Source organism: Ctenocephalides felis, unplaced genomic scaffold (genome assembly GCF_003426905.1).
Source record: "Ctenocephalides felis isolate EL2017-DRISC unplaced genomic scaffold, ASM342690v1 CF-g0.4_SCAFFOLD_00845, whole genome shotgun sequence".
Taxonomy (NCBI): Eukaryota; Metazoa; Arthropoda; class Insecta; order Siphonaptera; family Pulicidae; genus Ctenocephalides; species Ctenocephalides felis.
The window spans coordinates 84,253,947-84,266,831 of NW_020536999.1; the positions used below are offsets into that span (position 1 = coordinate 84,253,947).

Consider the following 12,885-nt stretch of genomic DNA (forward strand, 5'->3'; position numbering starts at 1 on the left):
TAAATACCCAGTAAGCACGCGACATCAGTGCAATAGTCGCACTGATGTCGCGCCGACGACATGAGACATCGCCGCGTCGTAGTCACGAATGTGTTATTGAGATGGATTCTACACTTGAATCAACATCGCATCGCGATATCTCACTCGCGACCACCGTACGACATTTTAGCAATATCCAATTTTAGTATAAATGCAAGCATAATTTTTTTTACAGAATAATAGACAATTTATTAGAAAAGCATTTATTTATTTATAATAATTACATATTATTGAAAGATTACAAATTGGTATGACAAACGTTTACAGATAATTCTATTTTAAAACAATCATAAATAACATAAATCCTAATTTACAATTATAAATAAAATAATAATTTATATTTATTATGATCCACATTACTCAATATATATATATATATATATATATTATATATATATATATATATAATAACAATGATGTGTAATCTTATGTATAACAAATTTTGTACATATTTGAGGAATTACTTATACAGTAGAAACTCGATTTACAGGACTAACTGTTGTCAATAGGCATTTGGCTAAACAAAAATCCGGATAATCGAATGTATTAAGAATATGTTGTGTATTTATTAAAAATAACAAGTACATACATAGACAACAACAAAAATAGTGTTTTATTAAGAAACACTTTTTTTCGAATGTACATATATATTTTCTTAGATTACATCACATACATATACTAAACGGCAGCATTAATCATGCAAAAATTCAACTTGTAGGTATGTACATGTTGAATATTTGCATGTATATATAAATTGCTCGTGGTTTGTAGTTTGCATAACCGAAATCCAGATAAACGAGTTTCTACTGTACATGGAACAGATATAATTTCTGACCCTATATCATTCTCTAGTCTTGACCTATTTACAATTGTGCTCTTCAAATATTGTCTTAACTAAAATAACTTCTTAGATCTGTCATCATGCTCCTAGGGCGAAAAAGTATATGACTTGTCTCATCTCACTACCGTTTCATCGCACTTCATTATTCGTGAAGATTTTCTAAAAGAATGAACATAATATGTATCTATTAGGAAATGTTATATATATATATATATATATATATATATATATATATATATAGTACAAGAGACTTACAAATTCAAAAGACAAATCCCCATCTTTACTGACTGTAATTCATCCACAAATTTAACAAGCGGGATTAACTCCGAATGCATTATTTTGAACCATCAATCTTCACGAAACGATCCCAAATATCATCATGTGTTTGATCTTGTAAAATTGACTGGATTTCTATCTTCAGTATCATTTTTCTATGACAATACAGCGGCGTGCTTTTTCTAACCTCTTCATTTGATGTATCGTTCATGTATCTTTCATAATACCATACGAATATCAAGTTAAGTAAACGTTAAATAAATTAAATATAGTTTAATTAATACAGTTATATATATATATGATGTACTTACTTTTCCATTTTATTTCAATGCTAAGTTTACTAACAAATAACGCACAAACACTCTTTGTTGACAACCGGCCATCTTTAATCCTAGATAATCCTACAGTTCATGTACCACAGTAGTGTTACCACATAACAAATTCACAAAATTCACAAGTTATTCATTTAATATTTGATATTTATTCCAAACAACATATAGAATTTGAACTAAGCATCTTTTGATAAATATTTTGTTTATTATTAGATTATTAAAAATATATATTTGCGGATAAAAAATTATTTTTGAGCATTTCTATTCAAACCTCGCGCCATCAGTAGAAGCATTTCGGGCAATACTTTTTTTTTTTTTATTTATTTATACTTGAACATTTATTAAATTGAAATAATTTTAACAGAGATCAAAATAATTAGTACGTAATTTCGATTTTTATTTGATTTTATTTTTAAATAAAAATTTTGAAAAAATAAGACTTGAGATTTTTTAAAAAAATATGACTTTTTTGAAAAATTTAAATTTTTTTGTCTCGAAATTTTTTTGAAAATTTTGAATTTTTTTCAAAGCAATAATGCTACGCATTCAGAGAAAAAATACCGAAGCGCGTAAGCGCCGCGCCGCAGTATAACGTATAAACTTTAAAAATGTTAACAAAATGTATAATTATTATTAAAATTTCTAAAACACAAAATAATTTGATGTAACGGTTCTCTATCAATATAAATATAGCTTTTGATAGCCTTCATAAAAAACGACCGATCGGTATGTCACAATTGCAATTTTAAACGAACATCTACACCACATTGGTTTATTGTCACAGCGGGGATGTTGGCAGGGATTTATATAGAATATTGCTGCAACATCACGTGCTTACTGGGTAAAAATATAAGCAAGAATTTTACTACATTTTTTGTTGAAAAAAAATGTTTTTTAAAAATTTATTCAGCTACAACTTTTGTTAAAGACTGTATTTAGTTATAATAAGTAATTTAGCAGTTATTTTAAAAAATACAGAAAAATGTCTCTGTACCACAAAATGGCCGACACGTTTTAACATTAAAATGCATTAAAAAATAACTGTTAGAATGGGTCAGCACTTTTTTTTAATTACTATATTTGTTACAACTGCTAAATAATTAACATCTTGTAACAAAAATGAACAATTATATAAATTTATTAAAAAGAGCACAAAAGTAGTATGTTAATTTAATTATAAAACAAAAGCAAATAATAATAATTATTATTATAATATAACTATAGTTATATTATAGTAAACACGCGATGTTGCTGACAACATTTGAAAAAAATCCCGTCGCGATGTCCGCGATGTGACAAAATATCATGTTGTTTAGATGTTTTATCTAAATCTCAATGCACATCGCATTTGTGAGCACAAAACAAATATTGTTTTAACATTTTATCTAAATCTCAATGCACATCACATTTGTGAGCACAAAACAAATATTGTTTTAACATTTTATCTAAATCTCAGTGGATGCACATTACACATTGTTTTATAAAACAAGTTATAAGTTCAACACCTAACTATATAGTTAATATAGATAAATGCTGAAGTAAACAATGGAGCTGTAGAATCTTTAAATTTTTAGTTTTTGGTATGGAAATTATATAGAATTTTTATAAATTTTCAATATAATTTTTATGTATATTTAAAAATTATATTAAAAATTTGTATTATATTAAAATGCGTGCAAAATACTAGGAAATAAAAGTTTGCAGATAAAAGTGAATGAAAAAAGTTAATTAATAAATTCAATTATGTACAAAACTTTTATATTTAAACTTTTGTTTCGTATTGCCAGAAGTGTGTTTATGAAGTTTGATTTTGAAGACATGATGGCGGGATGTTTAAATAGAAATTAACCAAAGTTTTTTTTTCTACAAATGTATATTAATCATAATTTTAATTTAATAGTGAACAAAATATATAACTTTAATTTAAATTGTTGAAACAAATATGAAAATAATAACATTGTGATTCATGTAAATGCTGTGAGTTAATGAATTTTGCTGCCTAGTGAGTGTCAACACTAATAGGATGACAAGGACATCTATAGGTAGGACTCTCTAACAATAAAATTCAAGATGGTGCCTCATGCTGACATTAAAGAAACATCAAAGCGTGTTTTATAAAGTTGTTTAATAAGTTTGTAGTTTGAAACCCTTAACAGTTAAAAAAAATGAACTCGTAAGTACATCATATAGTTATTTATAATAATATTTAATTATTATTAATGTTTACTGGATTTTATATTTCTGTAGCATTATGAATGACATGAATGGAATTCTCAATGAAGAGGTTAAAAAAAACATTGCCGCTGTATTGTCAACCGAATATTATGCTGAAAGCAGAAATCTAATGAATTTCAGAAGATCAGATGCAAGATGATGTTTCAGATCTGTTAGCTAGGATTAAAAATAATGCATTTGACAATCGTTCAAATCAAATCGATCGATGAATTACAGTCAGTGGAAAAATGACAGAGGATTATGACTTGACTTCTATATATAAACTGTTTTAGAAACTCTTCAGAATAAAGACGATAATACCCTCAATGTTTGCAAGCGTTTTGTGTATAATGAAGAGGCGAGGAAATAATGGTTGAGACATGACATGCACTATATATAACCAATCGCTATGAAGAAATTAATCAATTTTAATGTAAAGTTGAAAAACTAATCTGTTTCATGTATAAATAATTTCTTAAATGAATGTGTTTCCTTTACATTAGGATTGATTAAAATACACACATATATATGTATATATATATATATATATATATATATATATATATATATATTAAATTGTAGAGTCTTGGATTTGTGTAATAAATTTCTATTTATAACATTTATAAGTTTAACTTTAATTGCAAATATTGATGCTAATTTGTAACATTTTTTTATATGTGATTATCTATGAATAAATAAATGATTCTTGAATAAATAGTCATTAAATAGTCTATTATTAATAAATTAAAAATAAAAATTCATGCCTGTGTGTGTACAGAAAAGAATATTGAATTAATGTACACAATTACGTTGTTTTCATGTTTTGTCAACATCAGTTCAACATGCGATTAAACGTGTTAAAAAAGTCGCGACAAAAATCGCAAATGTAACATCACTTGGCGCTCGTTTAACGTTCTATGCGACAAAAACGACTGCGGCGTGGCGATATCTCACATCGCGGGCGCGATATTGTATCCATATTGTTTAGATGTAATTTTGTTTACTGGGTAATAAGTAAAATTTCTGAATTATAAAAATAATACTAGAAAAACAATAAAGTAGAATAAAAACAATAAGTGAAAGATGATAATAAATATAACAAAATAACAATATCAGAAATAATAAGATAATAATAATATAATAATAATGATAATATAAATATAATAATAATTCTGTTTTTTGTTGAATTTCTTCATTTACAGGCATCATGTTGCTGTGATGAAAATATTGTTTTTTTATGTTATATTGAGCTTTTCGTATTTTATAAAAAACTCTTCGTGGCAGTTGGAAGGAATTCCTTCAAAATTGTAGGAGATTTGTCAAGCCTCAAAAAATATAAACAAAGTGAATTATTATTCTGGTAAACTCATTTTAATACTACCAATTGTATAATATTTCTTTTCAGAAGATCTCGTAATTTTGTGTGCACTGTGCAATGAAATTTTTACATGTGCGCGTTCCAAAGTTATGTTTTGTGTTGTTTGATATAACTCGAAATAAATTATTCGACAAAATGTTCTCTTCGATCGATACTAAATTTAGGATCTTAATTTAAATAACCTAAAGAAAATATAATCTAAAAAATATTCAATGAGTATAAAATTATACAAATGAGTGCTTTTAGAGTACAGAATTTGAAATAAATACGTTATCCAAAAAAGAGTGTAAAAGTAATAACATTTCAAAAAAAATTATATTTTGAGTGTCTAATAATACTTTCGATACGTTCAATAATGTTTTTGTGTACAAATGAAACTACTCACTACAATTAAATAATATTCATCTAAAACACCCTATTAAATTTCAGTCAAAACCATTTGACGTTTGACGTATGTGAGCTGCCTGCTGACCAGGATTGGTATTTGTATTTGAACCTGAAACTAATGGTTGCTAATCTTCATTAATAAATAATAATACTTGATTTATAAAAATTAAAATATGAATAAGAAACTAGCTGTAAGTGGAATTCTGTCTTAAGGCAATTAAGGCATCGTGCCTTAAGGCAAACTGCTGGAACTTCCCGTACCAAAAATTATTATTTTTTTAAAAACGATTAACATTTTTGAAAAAAATTTACTTCGAAAAAATAAGATTTTTGACAAACAATTAGACAAAAATTTACTTTTTTTTGAAAAAAAAAATGTTTTCTTTATTTTGACATATTTTGAAAGATCTAAACTTTTTTTCAAAGCAATCGTACTGCTTTAACTGCATAAAGACAAAATATCAAACCGCGTAAGCGCCGCGTTGACGTCTAACGCGTAAACATTGGTACGGAACCCACAGGAATGTAAACAAAATTTATACTTATTGTTAAAATCTCTATAAAATATCTGATAATTTGATGTGCATATGTCTAATGATCATTTTTGACCGCCAAATGGCATTTTTTTTTACTTTTTTCATTAGATCTCCGAAACCGCTAGACCTGCCTTTATGAAAATTTGATCGGTTCTTCACCTTGTCAATATAAGTAAAATGTTTTTTGAATTATTAAAATCGGACGCTCCGTTCTCTTAAAATCTGAGTTTCTGTTTTCGGCACTTTTTGCCCCGTATCTTCGGAACGGTTAGACCTGTCTTCGCCAAAAACTAATCAGCACGTCTCCTTATCAATACGAATCGAATGTTTTTTGAATTATTCAAATCGGTTGATCGGTGTTCCCGAAATCGTCGACGAAAATTTGTATCCGCACATACATACACACACACACACACACATACATCCATTTTTTTTAAGGTATGCCAAAATATTCAGAAACCTTTGAAACGTCGAGAAATGCAAAAATTTTCATTTTCGATTTTTTTGCGATTACTATAACTTGCCCTACGGGACGGGAAGTTAATTATAAAACAAGATAGATATTATGTAGTGTTTACTGTGTATTTCATATAATTTATACATTTATAATACATGCAAGAAAGTTTTACAATAGTTAAATTGAAGTAAATAAATATAATAATTACTTATATTTCATTGATCTTCACCACACTTTTGACTATAAAGTGCCATGTGCCTCTTCGAAAATTTGATTAAGTAAATTCCTTATTACATACTTCACATTTACAGGAATGTTCTCATTATGAATCAGCATGTGTTTTTTAAGATGACCAGATTGTGTAAATTTCTTATTGCAAATATTACATTTATGAGTGAGTACTCGACTATGTAACAGCATGTGACGTTTCAGATTATTTGATTTTGTGAATGTCTTTTTGCATATATTGCATTCATGGGGACGTACACCACTATGCATCAGCATGTGACTTTTCATATTGCCTGATTGCGTGAATGTTTTTTTGCATATGTTGCATTCATGAGGACGTACTCCACTATGCATTAGCATGTGACGTTTCAGATTACCTCTTTCTGTGAAAGTCTTTTTGCATATATTGCATTCATGGGGACGCTCACTACTGTGAATGAGCATGTGCCTTTTCAGAACACTTAATCGATCAAAAGCCTTGCAACAGATTCGCATTTGAAAGGATTTGAAAGGATTTTCTTTAGTATTATTAGGCATATGTTCGATCATATGCTCTTTTAAATGATGTGTTTCTGCGAATGATCTACTGCAAATATCACATTCATAAGTTGATGTCTCGACTAACTCATGTTTGACTTCTTCTTCAATTGTAACCTCGGAATACATGAATCTTTCTAAACACGTATCATCATCTTCAGAACACCATTCAGATTTAACAATAACATCAGAATCATCAAATTCATCCTCCATTTCGAGTTTAATGTCTTCTGGTGAATATTCTGGTGGTTCAATTTAAATTGTCTGATCATTCACAGACATAATTGTTTCCTTCGACATTTTTAAATATTTTCACTGCTTATACTCACAAAAAATTTACGAAAATAGTTGTGTGCTAAATAATAGACTAGATTCATCAATAATTTTAGTCAATGTGGATAAATTTAATAAATTCAACTTTTACATTTATTTGGCATTTGAAGCATAGAGTTCATTTATAGCAATAGAGAGAGCAGAAACTCTTCTTTTATCTATGATAATAGCGTTCCGTAGTGCTCAAAATGACCACTACGAGCGCTTCAGTCAATTTGAGTTCCCCTTAGCGAATATGTTTCTGCTTTCTTTACGTGAGCGAGTTTTTGAGGATTTTCAAAATTAACCGCCTTCCCCCACCAAACATCACGTGTATTTTCAGTTAAAGTGATAAAACTGTAAAAATTTTGAATTTTTTTTGAAAATATTTGAATTTAAAAAAAAAACAGTTAAAAAATAAATACACGTGATATCTTACTATACCCTCCCTCGCCACGTGATATTTCGTGATTTTTTGTCTAACCTCCCTCCCCCTCAGAACCTCACGTGATTAATGGATTCTTCCTGAAATATAAAATATTTATAAATATCTATTTGAAAATACTTAAAACAATTGTTATTAATCATTAATCAATATTTATTGATCACTGATTTTTTTTCTATCTGTAAGTCATTTCTTGTATCTGTAAGTCAATCTAAACCGATTTGTCGACACAAAAAATAGATTGTTAAAATTAAAGTTGAAAACCAACTGATTTGTTAATGCGTTCTAAAGCATATTGTTATCAAATAGTCATATTTTCAACATTTACGAATATTATATATAATCTAAATTATCAATATTTTAAACTAGTTGGTATTGGTATTTAGCTTTGAGGCAAGTTACATGAACTTACCGATTTGTGTAAATAATCGACTTAATCAATAATAAACAAATAAATTCCGAGTGAATTTATTAGACATAATTGAAAACGAACGAACACGTTAACTCGGAGTATCTCTAAAAGCAAATTTTTGATTTTTATATTTGAACCAGTTTCCGTAGGACTTTAATAATTTATTAATACCAAGTACTCTAAAATTATACAAAGTAAGTCGTCTAATTTTAATTTTAACAAACGTCAACAAAACTACTCATTTTCTCAAACTTTGATGATTTTTTAGAATCAAACGACTTGTCGTGAGGCCGTAATATTTCAGTAAGCTCTATAAAACCATGATATACATCGCCAAAGAAAGTTTCATAAAAATCGGCTTAAATTTTTTTTTCAACAAGAAAACGGCTCGATAGATTTTCACCTAAATCTAACCAGTATCATTTCCAGCTAATATCTTTCGAACAGTTTTTGATTTTTTAAAATCTATTCGGTAGAATGAGCTTAAATGTGGAGCTCAAATTACAAAGAAACGGCTCGGCAGATCGTCTCACAAAACTGACAAACTATAGGGCTCATTGAGCTACATCGAATGGCTTTTAAATTTCTGCAATCGGTTCAGGCGTTTTTGAGCCAAGGTCGATGATGTCTAATTTTGACAAATTCCAAAAAAACGATACCAATTTTTGCAAACTTTGACGAATTCTTAAAGCTAAACGAGTTGTCGTAGGGCGGTAATATTTTAGTATGATCTAGAAGACTATGATATCTACCGTCAAAAAAAATTATAAAAATCGCCGATTTTTTTTTTAAACTTTATTACAAGAAAACGGTCCGGCCGATCTTTACCAAAAACTAATCAGCACGATTCCCAACCAATATCTTTCGAACGGATTTTGAATTTTCAAAATCGATTCAGAATTGCGAGCTAAAACGTGGACGAAAATTTTTTCACTTTTCTGCGCTTTACAAAGAAACGGCTTAGATGATCGTCGCGCAAAGTTGATAAACGCTAGTCCTTAACGAGATACATCAAATGGCTTTTAAATGTTTAAAATCAGTTCAGCCGTTTTTGAGAAAACGTCGATTTACGGCAAAAAATCACACGCACACACACACACATACTTTTTCCAAATTTCGAGAAAACATAAAATTTGCGAAACGAATTTTTTTATGGAAACATAAACTTCTCTTTCGGGAAGTTAATAAAATTATTCATTGCATTTTGTTTCGTTTAATTAATACTCAACTAGTTTAAGTTTAATTCAAATCTATCTTTATTAATAATAACATGAAATGATAAATAATTAATGAAGTATATATATGTTACGGTAAATGTGTATATTTCAATGAATGTGCACATTCACCGGTGAATGTGCACATTTACCGGCTCATTTGGCGAATGTGAGTTCAACTCGCGCGCGTGTGCACGTGCGAGTGAAATACTAATTCATATATTTATATTTATAGTTATATTTATATTTATATTTATATTTTTAACTTCCCGTAGGGTAAGTTATTGTAATGGGCCGAAAATCGGAATTGAAAATTTTTACATTTCTCGACGTTTTGAAGGTTTCTGAACGTTTTGGCATACCTCAGAAAAAATGGATGTGTGTGTGTGTGTGTGTGTGTGTGTGTGTGTGTGTATGTATGTGTGGATACAAATTTCCAGTCACGTTTTAGGGCGCACGGATCAACCGATTTGAATGGTTCAAAAAACATCCGATTCCTATTGATAGGGAAAAGAGCTGATTAGTTTTTGGCAAAGGCAGGTCCAGCCGTTTCGGAGATACGGAGCAAAGAGTGCAGAAAATAGAAATCGTATTTTTGAGAGAACGGAGTATCCGATTTGAATGATCTAAAAAACATTCAATTAGTAATGATTGGGAGAAGGGGTTATTAGTTTTTTGCAAAGGCAGGCCCAACTATTTCGGAGATACAGAGCTAAATGTACAAAAAATAGCAGTTTTTGAGAGAACTAAGCGTCCGATTCAACTGATTCAAAAAACTTTCTGCTTGTCTTAACAAAATAATTGATTGTGGAAAAAAAAAATTTGTACCATTTTTTTTTTTTTTTTTTTTTTTAATTTTTTGTATATCGAAAATAATTCAGATTTTATTTTTAATTCTGACTATAGTTCTAATATACTTTAAACAAATAATTTCAACTTTGCAATTCAGTTTATATAATTCTTATAAATATTAGACAATGTTACAATATTTATAATGATCTATTTGAAAACATTCAATATTCCTCGAACATTTCGTTACGGTACGGGAAGTTCGAGCAATTTGCCTTAAGGCACGATGCCACCCACCCCACTAGTTTATATTTATATTTATATTTATATTTATATTTATATTTATATTTATATTTATATTTATATTTATATTTATATTTATATTTATATTTATATTTATATTTATATTTTATTTATATTTATCTTTTCTATATTTATATTCTTTCTTTTATCTTTTATTTTATTTATATTTCTATTTATATTTATTTTATTTCTATTTATATTTCTATTTATATTTCTCTTTTCTTTATTTTTATATTTTATTTATATTTCTATTTATATTTATATTTATATTTATATTTATTTATATTAATTATTTTAGTCATATGCATATTAATACCCATTATTTATTACTATTGATCAATTAACAATTTATTTATTAACTATTAACTATGAACTATTAACTATTTAATTAATAATTTTTAACTATTTAACCATTAACTATTACCTATTTAACTATTCTTAATTCACTATTTACTAATAATGATTCCCTATTTGCTAATATCTATTCACTATTTACTATTAACTATTCAATTATCACTGTTCACGATTCACTACTTTACTATTCAACTGCTATTATATATCTTGATCAAAATGAACAAATCTTCAACAGAATGTTATTAGTTATTAATCATTTATCACCATTACACCATGCTTGACGTATTTCGCGCATAGTCTTTATTGCGCATGCGTCAAATACGCGAGATGTTCATAAGACCGATCCAAGTACGCACGTACACCATTGTTTTAATTTGATTGTTTGAGAACACGCCACATTCACCTAGCGTTCTGGGGAATGTGCACATTCACCGGTGAATGTGCACATTCACCGAGAGTGCACATTTACCGTAACATATATATTGTGTAAGCCATAGATAAAAGAAGAGAACGATGGAAAACTATATTCAAGAATTATCGCTTTTTGATAGATAACGTAACGATGTTCGGGATGAATGAATAATAACAAAACCGTTAGGGATCATAACAAGTTGCTATAAATATTCTTTTATAACTATATAGTATTACCATCATTTAATGATAAAGCTGTAGATTTAAAGGTTTTCAGGGCGAGCAACCTTTTTAATCCACGGGCCAATTTAAATTTTCAAATTTTTTGGCGGGCCGCACTTAATTTATATATATACTAGCTGACCCGGCAAACGTTTAGCTAAGGAAAATATTTTTAGAAAATCATTAGTATAAGAAATGACTGACTAATTCTGAATGTATAAATATTATTATATTGATAATTTACCCACTGCAACGCTAAAATACTAACATCCACATTGTAATTATGTAATACTGTGAAAAAAATTCCATTTTTTTGCTGAAATAGCTCCTTTTGCGAGACATCCAAAAACTATGTACTTCTTATGCACATCGAGAAATATTTGTACAATTGGATAAGCCTGCAATTCAGTTAGTTTTATCGGAGGTAACCATTTTGTTGCCATTTTTAAAATGTTGCAGCGGATAGAGCGGATAAATTTAAGCTTTCTTATAAGTTCAGAAAAATCTTGATCGAATTTCAATTAAAAACGTTCACAAAAAAGGCGATAATAGTTAATTGATCGATTACCGAGCTACATAAAAAATGATTGGGCTACTAAAATGACTATTATAAAATAATAAAAATTTGGAGTTGTGTGTACTTTTTCATTTCGCATAAAAAAAATAAAATAAAAAACAAAAATTTAAAAAAATTTTACGGTCATACAAGAAATGATAAAAATAAATTGTTTTTTTTTTTTAAATAAATTGAAGCTTTTTCATAAACTCTGACAGAAGTCTGATCTAAAATTAAGTCAAAAGATTTATTGACTGAGCGCGGGAATAATGTAATTGGAGAAAGTTACAAAATTGCCAAAAAAAAATGGTACAAGGTGATAGGTGGTGATTTTTTATTAACTTTTTGGTTGAAATTAACACAGGTCTACAAAAAGAGTTGCCTGGACTGAAGATAAATTTATAGTCAAAATTGGGGCACAAAATATTGAAAAACATTTAAAAACTGGCACAATTTTCAATCTAGATTTTTTTGAATGAATTAGTTATTATCCAGCAACTTTTCTTTTGTGGACGTGTGTAATTGTTCGTGCACATACGTACTTTCAAAAAGAGAATTTATCATAATTTGATTAGCGTTTTTTTTTTCAAAAGCGAAAATTTCTCAGGGCTGACATAAGATTTATAAAAAAAAATTCGATTT

At 28.2% G+C, this 12,885-nt stretch overlaps 1 protein-coding gene and 1 long non-coding RNA gene across 2 annotated transcripts; both read right to left on the minus strand.

The window, feature by feature from the left end:
* Positions 1–989: 989 nt before the first annotated feature.
* LOC113364041 lies at positions 990–1,502 on the minus strand. The gene is made up of 3 exons (XR_003366011.1): positions 1,468–1,502; positions 1,136–1,371; positions 990–1,039 (listed from the first exon to the last, which is right to left on the minus strand). It is a non-coding gene; the product is annotated as an uncharacterized LOC113364041 (long non-coding RNA).
* Positions 1,503–6,700: 5,198 nt separating this feature from the next.
* LOC113391159 (zinc finger protein 366-like) lies at positions 6,701–7,438 on the minus strand. The gene is made up of 2 exons (XM_026627118.1): positions 7,117–7,438; positions 6,701–6,981 (listed from the first exon to the last, which is right to left on the minus strand). The coding sequence occupies exons 1-2, from the start codon at positions 7,436–7,438 to the stop codon at positions 6,701–6,703; spliced, it is 603 nt and encodes a 200-aa protein (XP_026482903.1).
* Between the last annotated feature and the right edge of the window lie 5,447 nt (positions 7,439–12,885).

Bases quoted from the DNA above. Each gene is read 5' to 3' on its own strand.
- LOC113391159 (XM_026627118.1), bottom strand. From the start codon at position 7,438: ATGGAGGATGAATTTGATGATTCTGATGTTATTGTTAAATCTGAATGG. The intron at 6,982-7,116 runs GTGAGCGTCCCC...TCACGCAATCAG, and splicing joins GCACATGCTCATTCACAGTA to GCAATATGAAAAGTCACATG.